The following is a 23,638-nucleotide window of genomic DNA, read 5'->3' as shown; positions in this document are numbered from 1 at the left end:
TGTGTCGCTTTCGTAGCGGGCGTACATAGCTCATCGAAAACTGTGGCTCTGGCTGTGGCTTTGGCTGGTAGGTAATTGCCTTTAATTGCATGATGCAATGCCGCTGACCGCTGCCGCAGCAAATTGCAGCTAAGACACTGACCTAGACTCGGAGCGGATCGAATTCGTAATCGCCACACAGTCCCAGTCTCAGTCCCAGCCCCGGCCACCTAACGGTGCCCGCTGCCAAATTGAATATTTCGCCTCTCTCTGATCCTCGACTCGACTGAAGTTCAATGCAATGGCAGCTGCCAGAATGCTCGGCCATAGATCCGTCTCTGGGTGGGGATGTCAACGGCAGGAAGAGCTCTCTGTCTCTGTCTCTGACTCTGACTCTCTCTCTCTCTCAAGAGGGTCGGTCTCAGGGAACAACGTGAGCTAATTGACAGGCAGTTGCGCGCACGATTTTCCATTTTCCATTCGCCATTCCCCATTCTGCACTCGCCATTTCCCATTCCAGGCCATATTCTCCCGTTCTTGTTGCAATTTACTGAACAAGGAGCCTGGCCTGCCACCAGAATAAACAACAACAGCCACTGCTCTCGTCGTAGTCGTACAGCTGCCACAACAACACTTGCGTGTCCGTCATTAGAACAAATTCTCTCACCTGCCCCTGCCACACTGCCACACTGCCACACTGCCACTGCCACTGCTGCTCCTCTCCTCGCCTCTTCACTCCACTCCTGTCCTTTCTTAGAAGGGTGTGTGGTGGGGGCGGGGAAAGCCACATTTCTTGCAACGCAATTTGCACACAAATGCTGCTGTTTCATCTTCGTGGCTTCCACTCTGCTGCCTGGTGTTTCGTGGCTGATGTTTCGGGGTTCGGTGGGTGGTCAGGTGAGACAAGTGGCAGCAGCAGAGGCAACACGAACCGCTGATGTACTGTGCTGTGCTGTGCTGCCACCGTTGGCTGCCTCGCCTGAGAATCGTATTTAAATACGAAGGTCTAACGATGGGGCGCATCAGTCGTCGTCGTCGCGTTGTTCTTGCCGCCTGCTCACTGTATCATCGTCTCCATAGTTTCCATAGTCTCCATAGTCTCCATAGAGAGAGAGTCCCAGTCGAGATCGGAATCGGATTCGTATCGGTCCAGACATCGTAGCAGACATTCGCCTGGTGATTTGTGCTTGTGACTCTTCCTGTTCCCTGGGACAGGATGCTCGTTTGAATCTCTCACAATCCAATCTTGATTGAGGAGTCGAGTGTTCGACAGCGAAGATGCTGCATCTGCATATGCTTTGGTTTCTATGCGCTCTCCTGGGATACTTTGCAGATCCGGCGAGTGCTGAAATCGAATACAATACCATCAACGAGGATGGATCTTTTCAGTTTCGGTATTGTGACAAATAATTGCATGAATGAGTTGCACCCTTTCCATTTAATTGAGTAAAGGACTTTTTGTTTTGTTTTTTTTTTTAATACAAAGAAAAAGTGGTTTGAAAAAGAATTTGAATGGATACGAATCTAAAAGAGACAAAATGTTATATGCCAGGATCAATATGTTTTAAAAGATTGCAGTTTTCTATTTTTTTTTTTAATTTTTGTATTAAATGTGTGCCTTTAATATACTTGGAAAAAAGTACAGTTGATAGGATGCCCTGATTTAATTTTAATCTGAGCTCTGAGCTTCTATCTAAAAATCTCTAAAGATCTTGATACAGCTATAATGTTGGATAAATTTCATAAAGAAAAGCCCTCATGAAATATTATCCTTAGAGTATATGATATTTCCAATAGCAGCATTTTAAGATATACTATGACGAATGATCTAACATATATTCCGCAATTAAGATATCCTTAAGATATGTTCACATGGTATCCATTTATTGGTGGTAATGGAGTTCCTCTATGATTTACCCTCGACATAGAGCGAACCCCAAAAAGTGCCACATCTCAATTACTTTTTTCTGGATCATGGGCATGGATCATAAATCTAACAAATCATCTAATCGTTCAATGATGTCTTACCTTTTACCATCACACACTCGAGTAAATTTTAAGATTTTTAACACCTTTTTTAACGCCTCAAGCATTTTGCAATCGCCACAATAACACATTTCCGTCGTTCCCCTACCATTTCGCACATCTGCTACCCTGCCACGACTCCTGCCACGCATGGGGGCAACGCAATTACTTGCCGCTTTTGGATACTGCCTTTACTACGGCTACTGCTACTGTGGATACTACCATCGATCGGACCGACCGACCGCAGACATGCAAATGATGACATTGGGGGCTACTATCACAGCGCCTCGGGCACTCCAGACAACACGGTGCGAGGTCGTTATGGTTCGCGTAGTCCAGCGAGCGGCCAGATCGAAGAGACCGTCTATACGGCCGGACCACGTGGGTGAGTAAACGAAGACATGCTACACATCATAGATCGTCTACCAGGCAGATGGTAGGGGCAAAGTGCGGCAGCCGCAGCGGTAGAGCTAGTTTAAGCACAAAGTGAGTTATCTGTGTGTCTGGCCCGATCCGACCCGACCCGACCCCAGCTCATCCTCATTCATACGTATATGTAGGTGTGCATGTATGGATTTGCGGTTGGCGGCAGGCGGTGACCACTGAAGCGAAGCCCAACTGAACCGAACCCAACTCCATCTCCATCTCGAAGTCGAAGTCGAAGACAAAGCTGAAACGGTTCTAACACATTGGACTGTTTTTTTTTTTTTTGCTGTTGCCTAAACGTTTTTCCATTAGCCTGCCGCTGTTTTTGTTGTTGTGAGATGTGATTGTTTTTTGCAATCTCCGGCAAACGGGGGAAACAAAAAGCTGTTAACAAATTGACTGGCTGAAAAACAAGTAAAAACTCCCAGAGCCGAGGGATCCGACTATCTGCTACTTACATGTTGTTATTAATGATTAAGGGAAGTCTCTTTGATCTCTCTTGAAACAACACTTTTACCATTGTATGGGCAAGGATATATCCTTAATCCTCTCTCATCTGAGATATCAAGTTGCCAAACAGACAACTGGACAACTAGAACACTTCGCATGTCATTTACCTCCACAATACACCCCTTCTGCTCGAATAGAAGTACAGGGTAGTGGCAGTGCAAACAACAGATCACAGATGCTCAGCGATAGCAATGATTCTGAATGGAGCGATTCCCTGGACAGACAGACTCGAGCCCCCAGATGTGGTAATCAAAGTAATGACGTGCCACGCCATGTCCAGATTAGATCTGATTGAAATTGCAGTGCTTATGGGAGCAACAGACGGGCGATTTCAATTGGCTTCCGCTCTCCGGGTTTACCCAATCTCTCGTGCGCGGGGGGGTGGAAAAGAAGGAGGAGGAGGATCACTCATTGTAGTCGACAGCTAATTAATCTCCCGATTCTCACACAGATTTCGCGTGAATGGACCGAAGATTCATCGGAAAATGGATTTGGCCCAGTATCCGGTTCGGCCCCGGGGTAGCCTAGACGATCCCCTTGCCGACCCGTTCGATGATCCCTCGTACAGCTTCAGCTTCCGCACTCCGGACCAGTCGCGGAGCGAGGAGAATGATTCCGGAAATAGGATCAGGGGTGAGTCTTCCTTCTGATTCGAGAAGAAAAAACCAAAATCATTTCTCTCTCTTCCTCTCTGTCTTTCGTTAGGTCTCTATTCCTACCTGGATGATGTGGGTGAGCGTCATAGTGTGCGCTATGCCGCTGGAGCCGGCACTGGGTTCGAGATCTCCAATGCCGTGCCCGACAACCCCTCCAGCGTGGCCTACTCCAGTCCCCTGTACAAGGCCCCGCCCCGGACTCGCGGCAAGATGTCCGTGCAAAGGGGCCCAGCGGGTAGCTACAAGCTGATTGCCGCCGGACCGGATCACCGTCGTGCGGAGAGTCGTGCCCCGGATGGCCTGGTGCGCGGCACCTACTCCTTCCTCGACGACAAGGGCGTGCAGCGGACGGTGGAGTATATCGCAGGTGCGGGCATTGGCTATCGGGTGGTGCACAATCGCATTGGTCCGGGCACGCACATAAATCCCTCGGTGGCTGATTTCCGGCTGGCGGACACGGACTTCCGGTTGGCCAATGACTTTGGAAGGGGTGCAGGTGGGGGATTGGGTGTGGCTACTGGCAGTGCTTCCGGTGGGAGTGGCTCTGGGCCAAGTGGAGCAGGAGTGGGCGGTGGTGGTGGTGGTGGCAGAGGACGTGCTGGTAGCCGAACAGGTGCCACAGATTATCTGAAACCCAGTGGAGGAAACAGGGGAGGAGGAGGAGGAGGAGCAGGAGGCAAAGATGAGGGGGAGGCTGCCGATGGAGATGGAGCAGCGGAGAACGATCTGGGACTCGATGATAATGGTGGTGGCAATCAGGATGATGATATCGGTCTCAGCAGCGGCTCCAGTGGTTCCAGTTCTTTCCGGGGCAAAGAAGATCGTCGGGGGTATCCAGCAGGAAGCTCCCAAAGAGGCAGCACCAGATACGATGCAGAAAGAGGAGGAGGAGGAGCAGTGGGAGGCGCAGGTGGCAGAGGTGGCACGCGAACAGGCGGTGGTAGCTCAGTGGGTGGTGGTGCCACACGACAAGGAGGCGGTGCTTCCACCCGAATTAATGCCAGCGGAACAAGAAATCGGAATAGATTCAGTGGCGGTAGCTCAGAAAGAGGAGGAGGAGGTGGAGGGGGAAGCACACGAAGGGGAGGATCAGCCTCCAGTGAAGGAGACTCTAGCCTTGGCTATCTACCACCCACTGGCGGAGGAGGAGGAGGAGGAGGCACTGGCAGTGCCATCAGCGGCCCTGGCGACAACTACAACCTCAACGACGACGACGTGGGCAGCTCGCTGCCTCCTTTGGTCACTGCCAACCATCGCATCCTGGAGATCGACCGCGACCGGGAGTGGGTGCAGCGGCATCGCGACTCCACGGTGATCAAGAACGTGGGCAAGTGGTATGTGGGCTTGCCGCCGGGGCAGAGTGTGAGGGCCCATGTCCAGAACATCGACATTGTTCCGCTGGGCGGACGTGTCGGGCTGTCGCCCTCGGAGGCACTGCGGCAGGACGAGATCGCCGATCTGGCTGCCTCCAGGGAGCACTAGATATGATCATCCTCCTATTCCTCCTTGGATACTTGTAGTGCTAGTTCGTAGTGGTAGCCATAAGTGATCGAGTGATCAATCAGCGTTAAGTAACCGATAACTGGGTTGAATGCCAATGCAACCGTTCACCCTGCAATGCCTGCAACATGGAAACTGTAACAGTATTTAAAGCGGAATACATAATATATCTGTATCTGCATCTGCATCTGCATCTGTATCTGCTTCTCTGAGACTATCTATAGCTGCATTGGGTTATGCGATACCCGTGGATATTCCGATACCCTGACATAAGCAGGTTGGAGCCAAAGTCTGCGGTTTCTTTCGGCCAACATATAACCCCAGTCTCAGCCAGCTCTGGGCCTAGTTTTGCCCCGAAGTTTGCTGAAAGATGAAGTGTCATTTGCTGCTCCTCCAGCTCGGATTGTTGGGACTAGCCTGTGTGCATGGAGCCCAGGTCTACATGCAGTTCAACGGCCATGGGTACTCGTACAACACGGATATCGACAGGGCAGGCAGGAGCGTCCTGTCCCCCAAACATGGACAGGCAGCCGGTCCAATCAATTCCCTAGAGCTCTCTGGTCCCCTGCAGTTCGTGCAGCAATCGCTGAGGTACAGGGAATCCCCAACCGCCGGGAGCAGCTACAACAGCCACCCAACAGCAGACAGTGTGGCCACATCATCCCTGAGCAGAGGCTATCAAACATATCCCAGTCCCAATCTCAATCCAAGTCCCAATAGCTTCCAACAGGCCGCACCCAGCTTCGACTTCAGCACCCACCAGATGTCGCATGCCCAGCGCACCGATGAGGCGGGCAATGTCTTGGGGAAGTACTCCTACTACGACGAGGCCGGATACCACGAGTTGAGCTACAAGGCTGGCGCCGGCATTGGCTTCGTTGTCATGGGTGGCAATTTGGCCAAGGCCACCGCCGACCCGCAATCGGAAATTGGGATACAAACGAATGCCTTGAGTCCGACGTCCGCAAACTTTCAAGAATTGCACAAATATGGCACCAACACTTAAATAAATGAAACAACTTAGTCTCCTAACTGTTTCGCTCGTTCCTTCTACTCGGGGGGCCATTGAATGCATTAGAGATCGGACACATGCTAAATGTCAGCTCTGACAACTAATCGAACGTGATGGGGGAACTCAACTAAGGAAAGGCTTCAACGACAACGAAAGGCTATCTAAAGTAAACGGTAGACTTTACTTCAAATCAGTGTAGAACTGTCATAGAAGAAGGGATAGATCTTGGCAGGTATTGATCAGAGATTCGGCAAAGAAATTGGTATATGTTATCGATGTAAATGTACTTTGTAGAAATAAGAAAATGGTACTGCTAATGGTTTCTTTTTTACCTAGTATTCAAGATAGCTTGGAAACAGTTTCAATCGGAAACGGAAACTATAGCTGATCTACTACGTAGCTCTAAATTTCATTTCCGGAGAAAACTGAAACAATCTCAGTGAGAATCGTTTAAATTAGAATCAATTGAAATATTGATGCTGTTAAACATTGATTTCCCCATCGATAAAATCCGATTGGTGTCACCTTTTCGATGTCACTGATTGCTCCCGCATTCCAAATCCAAATCCAAATTTTCGTTTCCAACCAGCCACTATTTGTGTGTCTTAACTGTTTCTGGCGCGTGCTTGTGGGCCAACAACTTGTACGATTTATGCATTTTATAATGCCTAATTGATTTTCCGCTCATAAAAATGGTTCCGCTCGGTCGGACAAAGTCATTTTACAAATGGCCAGTGCATCCCAAAGGCAAATTAAGTCAACTTTTGTTTTGATTCGCTTTATTTTTGTGGGTTATTTGTTCGGCTCGCAGACGCAGCCGCAGTCTGCCGCTAAAAATTTGAAATGTTCGACGCGTGCGCGCACTTGCCAAATAATTTGAATTGAACGGAATGGAACGGAACGGAGCGGAGAGCCTTGGCGACCGCATCGTGGCCTAAATAAAATATGCTTTGAGCTCCGACAAAAGAAAAGCCCAAAACAACACGAGACAAAGTTTCATTAATAATATGCATACATATTTGCAAAAAAAAAGAAACAACAACAAAAAAAACTATAATTTAAAAAGATACTTGAAATTATTACGGTTTGGCTTGGGTTTGTTTCACAGCAGGTTTCACTGCCACAATTAAATTTGATGTCAGAGATCTGGCCGCTTAAATTTCCCTTAAACAAGTTCCTACGCACTCGCACAACTTTCTTCGGAGAATGCAGTAAAAAAGAGCTGACAGAAATGTACTTGCCAGTGACATAGATCTTGGTTTAGGGCTAAAAGAGCTCTCTCTCTCTGTCCCTGTCTACCTATCTACTACACGTTCTCAGAGCCACTATCAATGCCTGTCTCTAACCTGGGAACCAGCCTAAAAACAGAGGCCGCTGCTGCATAATTGGGTTAGCATTACAGAAGAACAAAACCGAACCGAACCGAACAGAACCGAAAAGAACAGAACCAGTGCGGGGACCGCAGCTGGCAATTTATTCTGGCTATGGATCTGAGATCTCCCAGGCGCTGTTTCCCAGTTAGCGGTTATAAACAACGGTTTGAGCCTCCTCCTGCTGCCTGCTGCCTCTCTCCCTCTCTACCTCTCGCCGAAGGTCAGATTTAATTGGCCCCTGGGCACAGGGCCATGCCATGCCAAGCCAAGCCGAGCCATGCCTAGGCAACGACATCCCATCCCACTCTCAGTCCCGTTTGCATGCATTTATAAATAGGTCTCAAGGTCTCTTTCCCCCAGCAATGCGGCTCTTCAGCTCTTCAGCTCTGAGCTCTCCTGCCCCAGTGGAGCTCTTCTTTCCGTTCAGGTGCTGTTGTTGCATCGATTTATCGCCTTTTGATTGCTGCATTCCAATTGGGGGATTGGGGGGAGTACGGAGTGCGGAGTCGACTGGCGAGTGTGCGTGTGGGGCATTTGAGTTTACACAGCGATTGCTGCTAATTTTGTATGCTCCCCACCGGCGCTGGGGTGTTCGAAACCATAAATCTTGTGGCAATTTTATTGATGTCTGCGTGTGCCACAAAAGGTCGACAGCACTGTAGCCGGCCCCACCTCCCTGGTGATCCTGGTTAATCAAGAAATATGTATGATTATTGCCTGCACACTCGGGTTACCCCGGCATTGTTGTGCCACCAATTGGGAATCGGAAGCCGGCACTTTAGCTGCGGGCAATCCTGCGAACACAAGAAAACCAGGCCCCATAAAATTATAAAATGCATTCTGTTGCGTCTGTGGGATATGTGTCAGCTGGGGGCGTGGCTGTGTCTCTGCGCAGATAATGAGAAAATGGATGGTTCCGCCAGGCTAATAAAGACTTATGACAGCCAAAGGCGACGGCGACGGCAACGGCAATGGCAAATATACGAAAAGAATTTCAATTATCAATCGGAATCGGGGTTTTTTTTTCCAATTTATGCTTACAGATCAGAGCTTGGGGCTAATCCAGACAGCTGGTGTTACCCGAGAAGTGTGTGAGCAAGCCCCCAAAATCTTGTCTCCATTCTGTGGAAAGAACTTTCTAACGAGTGCTCCAATCAAACATTTTAATTGAATTACCCAACAACACGCACGACTCGAGACTGTCATTCATGGGAGCATGGCATGGGCAGGGGGGGGGGGTCTTAAGTCTTTTACAATTTAAGCTTATGTCATGTTTTGGAGCTCCGTTCGGTTCGGTTTCGAGCCGCTTACCTGTCCACTTCCCACACACTCCACGGTTCTCGATTCTCGATTCTCGATGCTCACTCTACTTGTAATGGTCACCTCCCCTCGCCTCCTCTTCAATCATCGACCAATAAACGGCCAATTAATCAACGTCAGATGTGAAGTTGAGGATGATTCGGATGTTAGATGGAACGGTAGCACCATGTCGAAGGCGAAGACCCTGTCAGCGACCTAACAAGTTTCAATCGAAACGAAAAGTGCCTGGAAACACACTCGTAGTAGCCTCGTGAATGAGTCCAGTGAAGAGATCTCAATCTGCACAAGCCTAGCCCAGACTTTGATCCATGAATATCAATGTGGATCGGGCCAGAAAAACCCTTCCAGCCAGGAGATTTGCCCAGCCCGATAAGTGTTCAGCCCAAGGCGCTCGTTTACGTGACTGTGTCTCCGATCGATTGTTTCTCTTAGCGGGCAAGTTCTCTTTTTCGTTTCTTGGGGCTCTCTTACACCTGCTGGGGCCCTGTTTCGTTGGCCATTTCTTTGCCCGTCAACGTTGCTGTCGCTGTCGCTGTGGCTGCGGCTGCGGCTTTGGCTGCGGCTGTCGCTGGGGCTTGGCTAATGGAAATGTTATAAACAGAGGCGATGGCCCCGGCCACGATTCAGTTCATCTTCAGTCGTCGTCTGGCCCGCTTGGTTCTACTGCCCAGAGAAGGAGGTGTGTGTTTTTGTCTTGTGTGTCTGTGCCATTCGGCCTTCGTGCGTGGTGTTCCTTGAGTCTGGAAAAAAAAGAAACAATCGTAAATTAAAAGCTCCGCAGGATAGCCCTTTTTTTTGTATCCGTGTGTGTGTGTGTGTGTGTCGCAGCCTCTGTCTCATTTTTTGTTGTTGTTCCTGCTGATATTTCCGCGTGATAACCCAGAGTGCCATTCCTTTCGCTTCTCTTTCGCAGTTCAAGGATACCGCCGACACAGTCAAGGCCCGTTAAAATCGCAATATAAATCCAGAACTTGGCATCAAAATGCATGTCTTTGTGGTAAGTAATTTTCGCAGGGAAATTCCCTCGTAAAACGAAACTAGTTTAGTGCGGTCTGCAATAAATCATTTATTGCTGAACTCTTAGCTGACTCTTGGCTCTGGCTCTTTATGTTTAAGTGGCCCAAGTTCGTGCCTTGAGTCTTTCGTTTCTTTCACTTCCCGGAATGAACTTTCACTAAGCGACAGTTTTGGCAACAATCTTGAGAGGTTCTCGCCTCAATTCTGGGCTCTTTCTAGCCAAGGAAATTAGCCTTAATTATGCTCTGTGCCATATGCAAATATTATACGAGTGTCTCTGTGGTTCTTGGCCATATTTGTGGGGCATTTTAATAATCAGAAATCAATTTGAATGCCCACCAAAACTTTTCTAACTCCAAAAACGAAAGAATATTTTTCAGAACCAAATAACTTTACCTACAAGTATTGTATTTTATTTAATCCCCTTCTCTAAAAGTGAAAACCCTTTTGTACAGTCCATACACTCCACTCGGACGTGACAGAATTCTGACTCCACCCCGAATTGAAAAGTGAAAAGTGATTCACTTCATTCCTCCGACCAAAATCAGATTATCCCTTGCATTATTCATATTCCTATTCAAAATTAAAATACAAATAAAGATAAAGATACATATATACACGCCCTTTAAAGCAAAAATGCGTCAGTGTCGCGTCCGTTCCCTGAAAAAAAAAGAATGAATTTAATGTGTAACCAAATGGTACACCATAATTTCCAATGAAAAGCCCAAAAATCAATAAAATCAATATGCCAGAGACGTAAGAAAATCATGCGTGGGCTAACAAATGGCAATTAAAAGTCCCATCCCATAAAAAATTATGATATTCCAGAGGGAAGAACAATCGACCACACTTGTGTGTGGTTTATGGTGTGTGGGAGAACCCAAGTGCCGTATATAATATATTAGAAGTGCATTGAATTGGCTGATATCTGGTCGAAGACTCTCTCCATCCCACACTCCACACTTCTGTCTCCAAGCTCCATCAATCTCTCACCAATTGACTCCATCAGTGTCTCCTCCAGAATATCATTTCACATTTAAGTGATATCAGAGAACCGATGAAGAACAAGAGCCACAGCCAGAGCCAGAGCCAGACCCATTTACGAGTATATCTTGTTTGAGAACATAAAATGCTGCGCGTAAACTTTGCATTCGAGACATTAACCCAGTTTATTTTTGGACGGAACACGGAACACACCCAACCTTACCGTATACCGGGGTCGTTACCGAGGGCCAATATAATAAATAAGCCAGCACAAAAGAAAGCAGACAGACTGATGGACAGAAATACATCTTGGGTTTCGGGGCTAAGAAGTGCAAGAGATCTTGCAAATCAATGATTGCTTTGGATCGGATCGGAGCGGTCAGGTTCGACAGCCACAGCCCCCCTTCCAACATCCAGCATCCAGCATCGGGCGCTGTTTCAAGTTACGTTTCGGCCCCGAATCGTAACAGACGCCGCCTAGAGGTTCAGGTCAATGACACAACACGAGTCCCAACTTCAGATACAGCCGCAGCCGCAGCTTCATCTACAGCTGAGGCTGGAGCTGGATCTGGCTCTTGGCTTTCGGGCTTCGAGTTCTTCAGCTTAGTGACATTTCTGTTTTGATAGATGGGCGTGCGATGCTAACGGTCGCGTCGCCCAAGAAGATTGCGTCAATATTGACTTTGCCAAATCTTTCACTCGCACGGGTACGGGTACGGGTATGGGTACGGGTGAGAGAGAAGAGATGAAGAGAGTTCTATGCTGGCAGAGAGTGTGTGGTGTGTGCGAAGCGGGAGGCAAATATTTGCTGAGCGTGAGGCTCTTGACAATCGTGTTGAGGGGGAAAAGCTGAAAAGTACGAGTACTTCAATCCTCAGATGGGACTGCGGCTGCGGCTCTCACTTTTCGGTCCGGCTTGAGCCACAGCTTGAAAGAAATTATGCAAATGCCCTGTGACAGCTGAGAGAGAGAGAGGGAGAGAACGGAGCTGAGAGCGGAGAATGAAAGACTTTCGCGAGACACTTGACCGCATTCTTGTGGCCATTACGACATCGGAATACCCAAAGACCCAAGATTGAGTCCTCCACTAGAATAGAACAGAACAGAACGAAATAGAACCTGGCAAAAAGAACCCACTCGCATTATCATAACCACTTGGCTAACACATACACGCATCTATCTTGCAGCTGTCAACGCTTCTGCTGGCCTCCTTGGCCGCCAGCCAGACCACACTGGATGCCAGTGGCGCAGCCGTCGAGTAAGTAGTACCCCCGATTCCTAAGACTCAGACTAAGACTAAGACCCTATTAACACCAAAATATGCCGTGCCTGACTCTCTGCCTGGGCCTGTGACCGGGTCAGCTGTGTGCTAATAATGCTCATCCCAAGTAGAAGTTGATGCTCTCTCGCTCAGATCGTAGAATTTGTGACTAAACTAAACCCGAGGCCTGCAGAATTGTGACTAAACAGATATCATAATCGCTAACCCAAATCATTGCCTTGCCATCCCAGAACCCCCACCAACACCACCACCCCCTCCATACCATGCATTAGAGATTAGAGATTAGAAACGAAAGCCAAATGCCATGAGAGACCACCAACAAAATACCTAACTTTCGTTTGCAGAATCCAGAAGCAGAGGCTGATCAAATTTCCCGAGGAGTTTGATCCCAATGTGGCACCTCCGACCGTCGAGAAGGCGGACGAGGCCAAGCGCATCCTCGAGCAGATCGCTCGCGTGAACGAAGCCTTTGGCTACGTGAAGAAGCAGCCGGAACAAAAGAAGCTGCCGCCCATACTCGACTCCAGCCAGTATCTGTTCCCCAAGCCCGCCTACCAGCCGTTCCACGCCCAGCAGCACCACTTCGCCGGCAGCCACGGCCAGACCCTGCTCGAGCCCTCGATCCGTGCCGTAAAACTGACCCGGAACGTGGCAGGATCCAGCTACAATCTGCCTCCAAGGCTGCGCAAGGGAACTCCCGCCCCGGCCAGCGAGGAGAAGAAGTCGCAGCTGTATTTCCGACCCAACCAGGTGGAACTACCGAAGCCCTTGACGGAACAGGAGGCCCAGCAACTGCCGGCCCACTTTGCCATCCCCGTGCACCTGTACAAACTCAACAAGGAGCAGTACCTGCGGGAGCATGCCGCCCAGGAGTACCGCGTCAAGGGCTACAAGATCATCGGCGACGTGGACAGCTTCTATGGCAAGGCCAAGTCGGGCAGGAAGCAGGGAAAGACCACTCCCAAGTACCATCTGTTCTTCCTGCCCAGAGAGCTGGCTCTGAACGAGGATGGCACACCGAAGAGGGGCAATTCGACGAGTATCACATCCACCAAAGCCCCTGCTGCTCCCCAGGGATTCAAGGACTTCCGTCTGGACTCCCGCGAGAAGCCTTCGCACAAGCCGCACAAGATGCAGACGACTGTGTCACCCGATTCGAATAACCTGAACTCTGGGAGTCGCAAGCGCACGAGCTCTACGGTAAAACCAGTACGCGGAAGCGGATCCATGAACGGAAAGGAGGCGGAACAGCTCTTGCCCACCATTTCCACGACTTCAGCTCCCGTCCATCTCTCGACGCTGCCTCCTTCCGGCGGACTCCTGCCCAATCGCAATCGTCTGAATCCCTTCCGCATGCCCGGCATGAATCTCTCCGATATGCAGAACCAGACGTCGTCGGCCATCAAGAATGCCTTCCAGAATATATTCAAGATGCCCTTCCGTCAGGTCGGAGCTCTGTCCGGCGCCCAGCCCGTCATCATGGGCAGCATCCCGCAGAAGCATCAGGTGTCCAGTGATTCCCAGGACTACAAGTGGGATGACGAGAAGGAGGGCGGCGGCGATGGGGATGGCGATCTAAATGGAAATACCGAGGATCTGGAGAACACGGCTGCGGAGCAGGACAGCAGCGCGTCCTCCGAGAAGCACCTCTTCGCGCACAAGACCCGCCCCGGGGGTCTGATGCACACCATCGGCCATGTGGCCACCGCCCAGCAGACCACCCAGAAGCAGGCGCTGCGCGAGGGCGGCATTATTATCCAGCGGCTGAAGGTGCGCAAGGGCGGCATCGCGATTGCTGGTCCAGGAGGCGTGGCCACAGCCGGAAGCGGCGGAACGGCCATTGTGGGCCCCGGTGGCTATGCCCTGACGCATCCGCGCAGCCTGACGATAGCCGGTCCCGGCGCCAAGGTGATTTCCATACCCGCGAACGTGGACCTGCAGGACGCTCTGGCACGCACCGACCTGCAGGCGAGGAGTTTTCCGCGCGAGGGCAAGGTGGTGGCCACCGGGCCGACGGTGTACTATGCCCCGCCCACGGGCACGACGGAGGAGGAGGTGGCGGAGGCGGAGGCGGACGCGGAGGAGGAGCAGGAGCAGGAAATGATGTTTGAGTCTGAGGCTTAACTTTTGCTTTAGTTTGCGTTTTAGTTAGGTTTCATTTTAGTTGGTACTCGCTAGTATTTTAATAAATGTTTGTATTTCGTAAATGTTTGTGCTTTGCTTTCATCGTGTACACATATCGCCCCAACCCCCCCTTTCCCCGTACTATCTAGTAGCATATACATATATCCGCACTGCTAATCCCCATACCCCTGCATGACCCTCTCACCTACTAACCCTCGAAATTGTTGCTGTAAATATTTAATTACTAACCGGCTGCTGCCTCTCTCTCCCCCACTTGCCTATCCCTACAATATCCTAATCCTCAAAGTGCGTACGGGTATTGGCGCACCGCGTCCTTCGAGGCCTGGCCGCCACGCAGTCAACCGCTTGGCAACACCAACTCCAACCCCGGCATTGCCCTACTGGGACAACAGTCCGCGAAGCTGATCGAGAAGGATAATCAGCTGACGCCCTATGGGGCCTTCCAGCCTGCTTTTATCTACAACGCCCCCTATTACGCGGCGTACAACCTGCCACTGGCATATGTGCTGCAACCCACCACACCTGCAGCACCTGTCACAGCCGATGCAACAACCACTACAACCACCACGATCAGGCCCGAAAGCTCAGCCGAAGAAATTGAAAAGCCAGAAAAGCTGCAAGCACTGCCACAGCCACAAGCCGAGACACAATCCAATGGCGATCTGAAGAGTGATTCGGGTCTCCGCTCAGCGGTGAGCAAAATCAATCCCAACTACGTGATCGAGGAGATTCTGGCCATTCCCGGCAAGCATGTCATCTCCACTGCCACCTCTGCCAGGCAGCAGCTGCGGAAGAACGCCTCGGGACCAGCGAAACTGCGGAAGGCATCGGCAAGCGGCAAGCGAGTGCCCGTCAAGGTGGAGGCCACGGGGAAGACCAGCACCAGTTCGGGCAACATTCCGCAGATTCAGTTCGGGAACTACTTCCTGCCCTACCAGCCGCTCCAGGCCCAGGCCATACAGGGACGCAAGCAGGCGGCACTGATCCTCGAACCCCACTCCAGGGCTGTGGTGGGCAACGGCGGCACGGCCATTTCCACTCCCATCTCGAAGGCGTATCTGAAGAAGGGCGTGCCCACCAACGTGTACTTCAATCCGGATTCGGTGGCCATAGCCGGTGTGGGGGGCAAGGCACATGCGACGGCGGACTTGGAGCTGGATCTGTTCAACTGAGGCGGAAAGGACCGAAGAAGATCCCGATGATGCTACCCATGATTACGATGTCTATGTGTTTGGTTATGTGTTCCTATGTTAAGAACAGAGGCCCGAAAATTGTGTCATTTCCCTAGTCTGTAAATAAAGTAAACCCTAAACTGTACAGCTTCCGCTTTGGTCACTGGCCACTGGCCATCGAGTAGTCCGCTAATCTTGTGTAGATACTGTATATCCAACGCTTCTGTCTATCTCACGCTTTCTCCCTCCAACGCACAGCTCCCAGGCATCCCTCCATTTCCCTCTCCCCACTATACAGCTCACACACCCACAAACACACACACACACACTCTCTATAACCGACTATATAACCCCCCAAAAGCAGACACAGATCGGGAGACGCTCGCCGGATCTACGAGGAGCATCCCTACTACGGCGGCCTGCGGGGCCAACTCCTGCAGCTGCGTCCCCAGCGGGATGGCAGTCTCGGGAGCTACATCCTGCAGCGCCAGCAGCCGCAGCCACAGCTGAGGGCTGTTCCCCGCGAAGCGGATGACACCATCACCATCTCGGCGGCCAGCATCACGGCCACCGCCGATGGCAGCGGCTCAAGCTCCTCCAGCAGCTCGATCTCGGCCAGCGCCAGTGACTTTAACAGAATCCAGCTGGCAGCCGCCCGTCTAGTGGCCATTCAGGAGATGGCCAAGCGGAAGGGATCCTTCAGCGCAGAGGACAATCAGATCTATGCCAGCAGTCTCCTAGAACTAGGACAGGCCGCCCAGAGCCTGGCTCTCCTGCAGCAGACGGGCCAGATCAAGGACTTCAGTGTGCTCCTGCAGCCGGAGCTGTTTGCCATCCCACAGAAGCAGCCATCCAACTTTGGCCTGGAGGCCGGCAACAATCCAGCAGACCAAAAGATCGATGAACAGAAGCTGGACGAGGTCACGGAGCAGCAGTTCTCGCCCGACGATTTCCTGCCGCCCAACAGCGAGGATCCCTACGAGGATGTCAACGACAGTGTCTCCGTAATGGCCCCCAAGAAGGATGCGGCCGTGGCCGAGGCCAAGCCAGTGGGTATGTGGTGCTGACAGAGTAACCTGAAGCGAAAAGACAGAATCCTGAACGTTGACTCCTTCCAGGTCTATCCATTGCCGGCGAGGGTGGTGTGGCCTCCTCCAAGCCCAATGCCGTGGCACTCTCCGGTCGGAATGGCCTGGCTGTGGCCTCCCCCAAGGCCACTGCCATTGCTGGCGTCTCACCCGAAGAGGCTGCTGCCTTCAGCATCTCCCTGCCGACCCGCAACCAGCTGGTGATCAAAACTCCCAACTCTGCCGCCGAAAAGGCCAGCGATGACTACGACTACAATGATGGGCCTCTGACCGTCGCCCGTTTCCCCCTGACCCGGGAGACGCCGCTTGTTCCGGTTCGCATCTCCGGCGCCGACTCGCTGGTGGACAAATGGCGCACAGCCATTGCCGAGGATTACGCCGCCCGTCAGGCCCAGGCCCAGGCCCAGGTCTTGGCAGCCATGGGCCATGGCGCGTCCAAACCCATCGTTCGCACGGCCCCCAAGCGTCGTCTGCACTACGAATAGAGGAGGTCACTCCGTCGTCATCGTCTTTCGCATGGGATTTCTAGTATACGTTGTACAACATTTTGTGTGCCAGCTTCCGAATTGCCAATAAAATATCTCTATTTAATTAACATAATTTGCATTGTTTTTTTGTTGGGGATTTGGAATGGAATTTGGGAATTTAAATGGAAAGGAGGGGAGGACAAAGATGGACCCTGGAAGTGAAACTTGGCAGATCCAACAGGGCCCTCATGATAGCTCGGAGCGTATCCATCTTTGGCTCCGCTAAAGTTTTTTGTAAATTCATTTTAGCACTCAACGGAAAATTCAAGGTATAAACTTATAATCAGTTGAAGCGCGAAGTTTTTCTTGTGGCTCCATTTCCATGATAGCCCAAAAGTGCAAAATCGAGGCACTAAGAAGTGCAAGAACATGAGCATGAGGGATCAGCGATAGTAGAGCCATACACCGACAGGTAGGCCAGAGCGAGAGAGAAAAAGCCGGGGAGAGAAGAAGATGAGCCAACGAAGACAGAGGACAGCAGATAGTTTACAGTGATTCCGTTCGGGGGAGTAAGCGAGAGAAAGCAACGCTTACCATCGACTTTTGGAGCAGAGAAGAAGGAGTCGCTGTGCGAGATCAGGAGAACAGAGTGGTCTAGGGTTAAATTATATTAGAAGAATGCATCGATAATCTAAAAGCGCAAAGAATAAAGTTTTGGTCGCCTAACTTTACCCTATTCCCACCCATATCATAAAACATACCCACACCATGCAGCAACCATCCAGTAAACGACGGTGGGTCCCAGTATAGTTTTATCAACTATTTTAATTCAGCATTTATTTGCATAATATACATATGTATATGTTTTTTACACATTAATATTCCCTCGGCATTTCTTTGATTATCGTGATAATTACTTGAAATGGGAATTACAGGAGCCATGACAGTGTCGTCTGTAAAAAGTGGCACGGTCCAGAGAGCTAACGTTAGCTACGCCAAACGAAAACACGAGTTTACTGCTTTGCAGAAGAGTAACTTAAACACAAATAAAATTCCCCCATATTTTCCCCTGTTTTTAGAAATTTGTTTTTAAATTCGAAGCTAAATATATTTTTTGCCGAATACTCGTTTGTGGGCTTAAATGTTTGTAATTCATGTTTGCACTTTTTGAGCACTTATATTATGTTTAATTTTACGTTTAATAAATAATTGTATAACTTTTGGCTTTAATACTGTCTTTTGATCTCCCATTCGAAGTCCCTGTGGCTCTCTCCTGCCTAAAAAGGGATCATGGCAAGGGCAATATTCCTTTGGGATATCATGGAGTGCTGGTCCCTCAGAGTATAGACAGTCATAGGTCTTATGTCTTGACTTTCTGCACGATAAATTGAAAATAAAGCAAATTAAGGGCCCCGTGCCGACGAGCCAGTAGCCGGAAATAGTACGTGCTGGTCATAGCTGAATAGTACCAACCCGCCTGAATACTCGTCATCCATTAGTCCAGTAGTCTATAAATATAAACAAATACATGGATGCATGTGTAGAAATTGTATATTCTTCTATCCCCATCCCATCCTAATAGGCGATCAAAAGCCGATCTGAGATACACCCGAGATCACCTGGAGGGACAGCGACAGAGACAGCGACAGCGACAAGGAATACGCATCTAATTGCTGCGGGAAGTGATTATAGTTTATAGCGAGAATAAATTGACTTCCACCCAGCGCGCTGCAGCGAAAAGAAAATCTGAGCCGCACTGAATGCAAGCATTTGCAAATCTTGATTAATCTTTTCCGCCAATGCAGGCAACATGAAAATAAATTATCTAAATGGTAGGGGAAGATGAAGATCCCGAGGAGATGCAGCCAGTCCGAGAGGAACGCATTCAATTTGCACCTGAACCAGTTTCCAGTCTCCAGACCCCAGTCCCCAGTCCCCAGTTGGCCATCTCTTGGGCTTGGCCTGTCAATGCGGCTTCAATGCAATCGCCATCGCCATCCCCTGGCCATGCTTGACTTCTATTACGCGGCAGGTTTAACAAACTTCAGAGCTTCAGAACTTGCCCGAGACACTGCGCCTGAGACAGAGACTGAGACAGAGACTGAGGCAGAGAAGGAGGAGACACAGACCAGTGCCACGATCAAGACCGAGACGAACCACATCTACGTTGACCATCTGCCATCTGCAGAACCAGCAGAGAACCTGAAACCAGAAAAAGAAGTGGAAGTACGAGTACAAGTACCAGTACCAGTAGATATAGAGGCAGGTCTCCCCTTCTACTAGTCGCTGCTGCTATTACGAGTATTATTGTTGCTTAGCCAGCTTTGGCTTTGGCTCCTTTTGGCCATCAACTGCCGCCATTCGGCCTCTCATCCCCCTCCCTCGCCGCCTGTTTTCCTGCGGGAAGCTGCAGATTTCCAGCTCTTCTGGTTAGGTTCAGGTTCTGGTTCTTTGTTCTTGGGCTAGGTCAGTCCGTGGGGCCTCTGGCCACGGCCGTTGCTGCGCTCATTATAAAAGGCCATGGCCAGGCAGCATTGGCCACCAGTTTCCTTGAAGTGGTCGCCGTGCTAAGACTGAAGACTGAACCCGAAGACTGCCCAGCCCTACCGCAACCAGCAACCAGCAATCATTGCAATCATTGTGCCAGCTCGCAGCAGAAGTACATACCTCTAGAAGTATCTCCGCCAGTGGATCGCGTATTGTGTGTCCATTAAAGTGCTCTGTGTCTCTCGCATTACCTGCCTAGATTCGGGAAAGTAGTGAAAGGCCATCAAACGCCGACTGAAAGGTAAGTTCTGCCATCCAACCCGATTGGGGTTATCCTATTCACATTCATGCTTCGAGAAAGTTATTTCTAGGCATAGTTCTGATATACGCGTTGGCTTTTTTTTCGTTTTTTTGTTTTTGTTTTCTGAGCACTTAAGACGGTTTTATGGGGTCGCAGAGAAGTGCTTGGTTAAGCTGGGATTGAGCTATTAATTTGTGATATATATTTTTTTTTAATTATGTGAAAAGTTACTTTGTTTTTATATACCTACCGATTTGGTGAACAGAGAAATAAAAAAGTGACTAGAATCTTCGGAAAAATTCCATCAATACCGATGAAGGTATACAACTTTATAGAGAGAAGTGGATTTGGTTTTTTTTATGAGTATATAGTGGTTAAAAAAGGCAAAAGACCTTCCATGTTCTTTACTTAGAGCCTTTTTTGTGTGTTTTAATGAATACGAAATATCACAATTAACATTGTACGAGGGCCGCCTTTAAAAGTTTGTAATTTGTTGGCCAAATTATGCCTAGAATTTTTGTTTCTACGGGCGCTTTTTATATCATTTAACGATATACGAATAATATATCTTTGAAAAAATGTGAACCTACCACATGAACACATTTTCAATGTGGATTTTCCAGACAAAAATGCTTCGATCGACTTGGTTCGACTTTTGTCTATAAATCACCTTGCATTGTCACTGCGAAAAACTATAAGACGAATTCAGAAGTGTCCGTCTGTCGCTGCAGAACGAATCTCGTGAGGGTCGTCCCTGCGGCATTGGCTATTGCAATGTTATCATATGACATACCAAAAGGTAGAGGCATCTTTGAGCATTAACGGGACGAAGATTCATTCAACATGGCATGAACAGTTGGCCATCAAGAAGAATTTATTTTCGTGAGATACAGCATAATTTGACAAAAGAAAACCACTCGCTTCAGAGGAGTGGAAAAAGTGCTTTGAAGAATGATTTCAGCGGGTGCAAAAGTGTATCCACCCATTGTTGGGAATTATTTTCAACGAATCGCTATTAGGCTACGGATTTCAAAGGCTGTCACAACGTGTTACATTCCCCTAGAGCCAAAGCACAAAATCTACTAAGAATTTTGATTTTGAATTGAAGATTTGAATAAACTCCTAAAAAAGTCTCAAAAGAAGTTTAAATTGTACAGAAAATATGAAAAAGAAAAGGCATTAATATGAGAAATTTATAGAAGAATAAAGGCATATGAGAATCGAATGCGTTTGATGCTAAAAGTTACAGTCGGGCAGTATTTTCTTCCCACAAACTCCACTCCAAACGAAAGACTTAGGCAACGAACTTGCCCAGCACTTGGCCTGCACAAAGAACTCTCTTTGGGGGCGCTCTTTGAGGACAGTGGGGGGTAGGGGGAGATTTAAGCCATAAAGCTGCTTCTGGTCATTAGTTTGTATCTACACTAGAAGTGTAGGATCGGCAGGCAGATCCAGATCCCTTCCCTTGCCTTCACTACCCCTTCCCCCATTCGATCCGATCCGATCCCGAGCAGGCCAATCAATTGCAAACCGGTTAATAGTCACTCGATCCATGTACGGACTCCGTGGTGCATCCTGTCGGACGAGGCTACATGCAACATGCAATTACACACACAAGCACACACATGCAAAAATAGCTTTAAATTTAGAATGGACTTTGGTGGATCGCACTGGGAGTGGGAGGAGGAGGTGGAGGAGGAGGTGGAGGAGGAGGTGGAGGAGGAGGTGGAGGAGGAGGTGGAGGAGGAGGTGGAGGAGGAGGTGGAGGAGGAGGAGGAGGAGGAGTGGCTTTAGTTGCATCTAAAAATAGACCAGTGGCTAGACCAGTTTGCAGCAGTTGGAGGAGTTGATTGGAGGAGGAGGAGGAGTGCAGAACTTAGATCCAATGCATAGCAATGCTCAGCCCCCTTTCCGTTCCGTTCCCCTTTGCAGAATTGCAGAATGTTCCTCCTCGCACTGTTCTGCCTGGCCCTGGCAGCGATGGGCGGCCAGGCCAAGCCCTACGAGCCGACGGCCCAGCACATTGTGATCGTGACCCCGCAGGCCCAGGTGCACCTGGAGCCGACTCTGCGCTACGTCCACGGACTGTCCCCGCTGGCCCGTGTGGCCACCCCCCATCACGAGGAGACCATTGTGTATGTGCCGGCCGGAGCAGCCGCCTCGGTGGTTCCAGTGCTGGACGCTGTGGGATCGGGACGCGCCGGTGGCCTGGAGGGCAAGCAGTTTGAGGGCGTGCAGGAGACTTCGAATCAGATCCAGCAGCAGGTGTCGCAGGGCGTGGAGATCGTCTCCGGACAGATCGGAGAGGCTGCCGCAGCCGCCGCCTCCGCCGGAGCAGGCTTCTTCCCAGCCCTCTTCCCCGGGGGCTCCAAGAAGGAGGAACTGATCGAGACGCCAGCCAACACCCAGCCCCTGATTGCCGCCGAGGCCCGTCACTTCTACAGCCTGCCCCAGGTGTACCACACACATCCTGTGGTCGATGTGGTCCACGGTCCCGTCTACTCCTGGCCCATTTCCTCCATCCGGGCCCGCAGCATCCAGCAGGAACCGGAAGCCGAGCCCGGCCTGAAGCTGGCACTGACTGCAGAGCCCGCACTCGAGGGAGAGCCGCAAGTTAAGGCTGAACCGGAACCTAAGGCCGAGCGTGAAGTTAAAGCAGAGTCGGAACTCAAGAAAGAGCAGGAAGTTAAGGCGGTGCCTTTTCTTAAATCAGAGTCGGAGCTCAAAGCAGTGCCCGAGCTCAAGGCAGAGCCAGAGCTGAAGAAGGAGACATTGCCGGTGCTGCCTCTGCTGAAGGAGCAGCCACTGGAGCCACAGCCACTGGCACAGCCACAGCCACAGCCAATCATCGCCGAGCCCCAGGTGACAAAGGCCGAATTCGCTGGACGCCTGCTGGAGAGCAACGCCATTAAGCAGGAGCTGCAGAGCGCTGAAATCTCCAAGGAGCAGATCAAGGAAGAACGTGAGTATAGAGATGTGCCTTTCTTTTCACAAAACAAAAACTGAAGACAATTTCCTCCTCGCAGCGGTCAAGGCACTGCCAGAGGAACCGCTGATCAAGGCCATTCCCGCCGAGTCAATCCAGCAGCCTACCCAGCAGCAGCCGATCCTACAGTCAGAGCCCGCCGATAGCATTGCCATTGCCAATCCCATTGTGCCACAGGCCTAGGCGGCCGACCCACAACCCAGACGCAAAACGCAAAACGCATCTCTGAATCTTACTCCTCCTATGGGCAGCTTTGGTTCTTCGACTGATTCTCATCGCAAGCCCGGCTTGGACAAGCCTGGGCAGGGGGTTTTCCCACCATCAACCATCCACACACCGCACCCACATCCGTACATTTAATTACTAACACACCGAACACGCATCGGATCGCATCGCATCGCATCGCATCGCACATAGTTTTCCATTTTCCAGCCATTAATTAACAGCAGCGAAACGGGAAAGAGACATTCATTCTTAATTATCATCACGAAAAGTTCGTATTCATCATCATCATCATTACATATTCATTAACCATAACATTGAAAAAGTAAAACAGAACAATAAAAAAGTGAATGTAAAATGTAAAAGAAGGTGGATAAAGAGAGAGATGGGTGGGACTTGTGGAACTTAGGGTAAAGATTACAGCTAATCTTGCTGGATCTTCATCCTCAGCTACAGCCCCATCTGTGAATAGTCTAGGGCGCTGCCAGGGCTTAAAAAATTCCATTGAATTCAGTTCAAAACTTTAGAGATTGTGCAATGACAATGACCCTCAGCGGTTGCTTCTTGCGCAGTTCGCCAAATTCCCCGGCAGCATAGAAATATTGCACATATTACACGGGGAAGCCCGATCCGCAGCACTGCATACAAAACACTCACGGAACGTGCCCAAACGTAGGCAAATCAGG

At 50.0% G+C, this 23,638-nt stretch overlaps 5 protein-coding genes across 5 annotated transcripts; all 5 read left to right on the top strand.

Moving 5' to 3' along the window:
* The first annotated feature begins 1,028 nt into the window (after window positions 1–1,028).
* Window positions 1,029–5,283, top strand: LOC6600536 (fibroin heavy chain). Its single transcript, XM_026991826.1, has 4 exons — window positions 1,029–1,373; window positions 2,252–2,389; window positions 3,392–3,573; window positions 3,646–5,283. The coding sequence occupies exons 1-4, from the start codon at window positions 1,258–1,260 to the stop codon at window positions 5,076–5,078; spliced, it is 1,869 nt and encodes a 622-aa protein (XP_026847627.1). The 5' UTR covers window positions 1,029–1,257; the 3' UTR covers window positions 5,079–5,283.
* A 75-nt stretch (window positions 5,284–5,358) lies between these two features.
* LOC6600535 lies at window positions 5,359–6,114 on the top strand. Its single transcript, XM_002025686.2, has one exon. The coding sequence runs from the start codon at window positions 5,467–5,469 to the stop codon at window positions 6,100–6,102; it is 636 nt and encodes a 211-aa protein (XP_002025722.1). The 5' UTR covers window positions 5,359–5,466; the 3' UTR covers window positions 6,103–6,114.
* A 3,669-nt stretch (window positions 6,115–9,783) lies between these two features.
* On the top strand, window positions 9,784–16,974 carry LOC6600534. Its single transcript, XM_026991850.1, has 4 exons — window positions 9,784–9,798; window positions 11,990–12,060; window positions 15,763–16,454; window positions 16,520–16,974. The coding sequence occupies exons 1-4, from the start codon at window positions 9,784–9,786 to the stop codon at window positions 16,972–16,974; spliced, it is 1,233 nt and encodes a 410-aa protein (XP_026847651.1).
* Window positions 12,123–15,401, top strand: LOC113566389. The gene is made up of 3 exons (XM_026991744.1): window positions 12,123–12,151; window positions 12,429–14,139; window positions 14,622–15,401. The coding sequence occupies exons 1-3, from the start codon at window positions 12,123–12,125 to the stop codon at window positions 15,399–15,401; spliced, it is 2,520 nt and encodes an 839-aa protein (XP_026847545.1).
* Window positions 16,975–19,639: 2,665 nt separating the features above from the next.
* LOC6600531 (protein TsetseEP) lies at window positions 19,640–23,129 on the top strand. The gene is made up of 3 exons (XM_002025682.2): window positions 19,640–19,744; window positions 21,677–22,706; window positions 22,771–23,129. Exons 2-3 carry the CDS (start codon window positions 21,686–21,688, stop codon window positions 22,911–22,913), a joined length of 1,164 nt encoding a protein of 387 aa, XP_002025718.2. The 5' UTR covers window positions 19,640–19,744; window positions 21,677–21,685; the 3' UTR covers window positions 22,914–23,129.
* The last annotated feature ends 509 nt before the right edge of the window (window positions 23,130–23,638 follow it).

This window comes from Drosophila persimilis, unplaced genomic scaffold (genome assembly GCF_003286085.1).
Source record: "Drosophila persimilis strain 14011-0111.01,24,50 unplaced genomic scaffold, DperRS2 tig00000686-arrow-arrow-pilon, whole genome shotgun sequence".
In the NCBI taxonomy this organism is placed as follows: Eukaryota; Metazoa; Arthropoda; class Insecta; order Diptera; family Drosophilidae; genus Drosophila; species Drosophila persimilis.
Note: the sequence above shows the minus strand (reverse complement) of the source record. Positions and strands in the feature narration are given on the sequence as shown.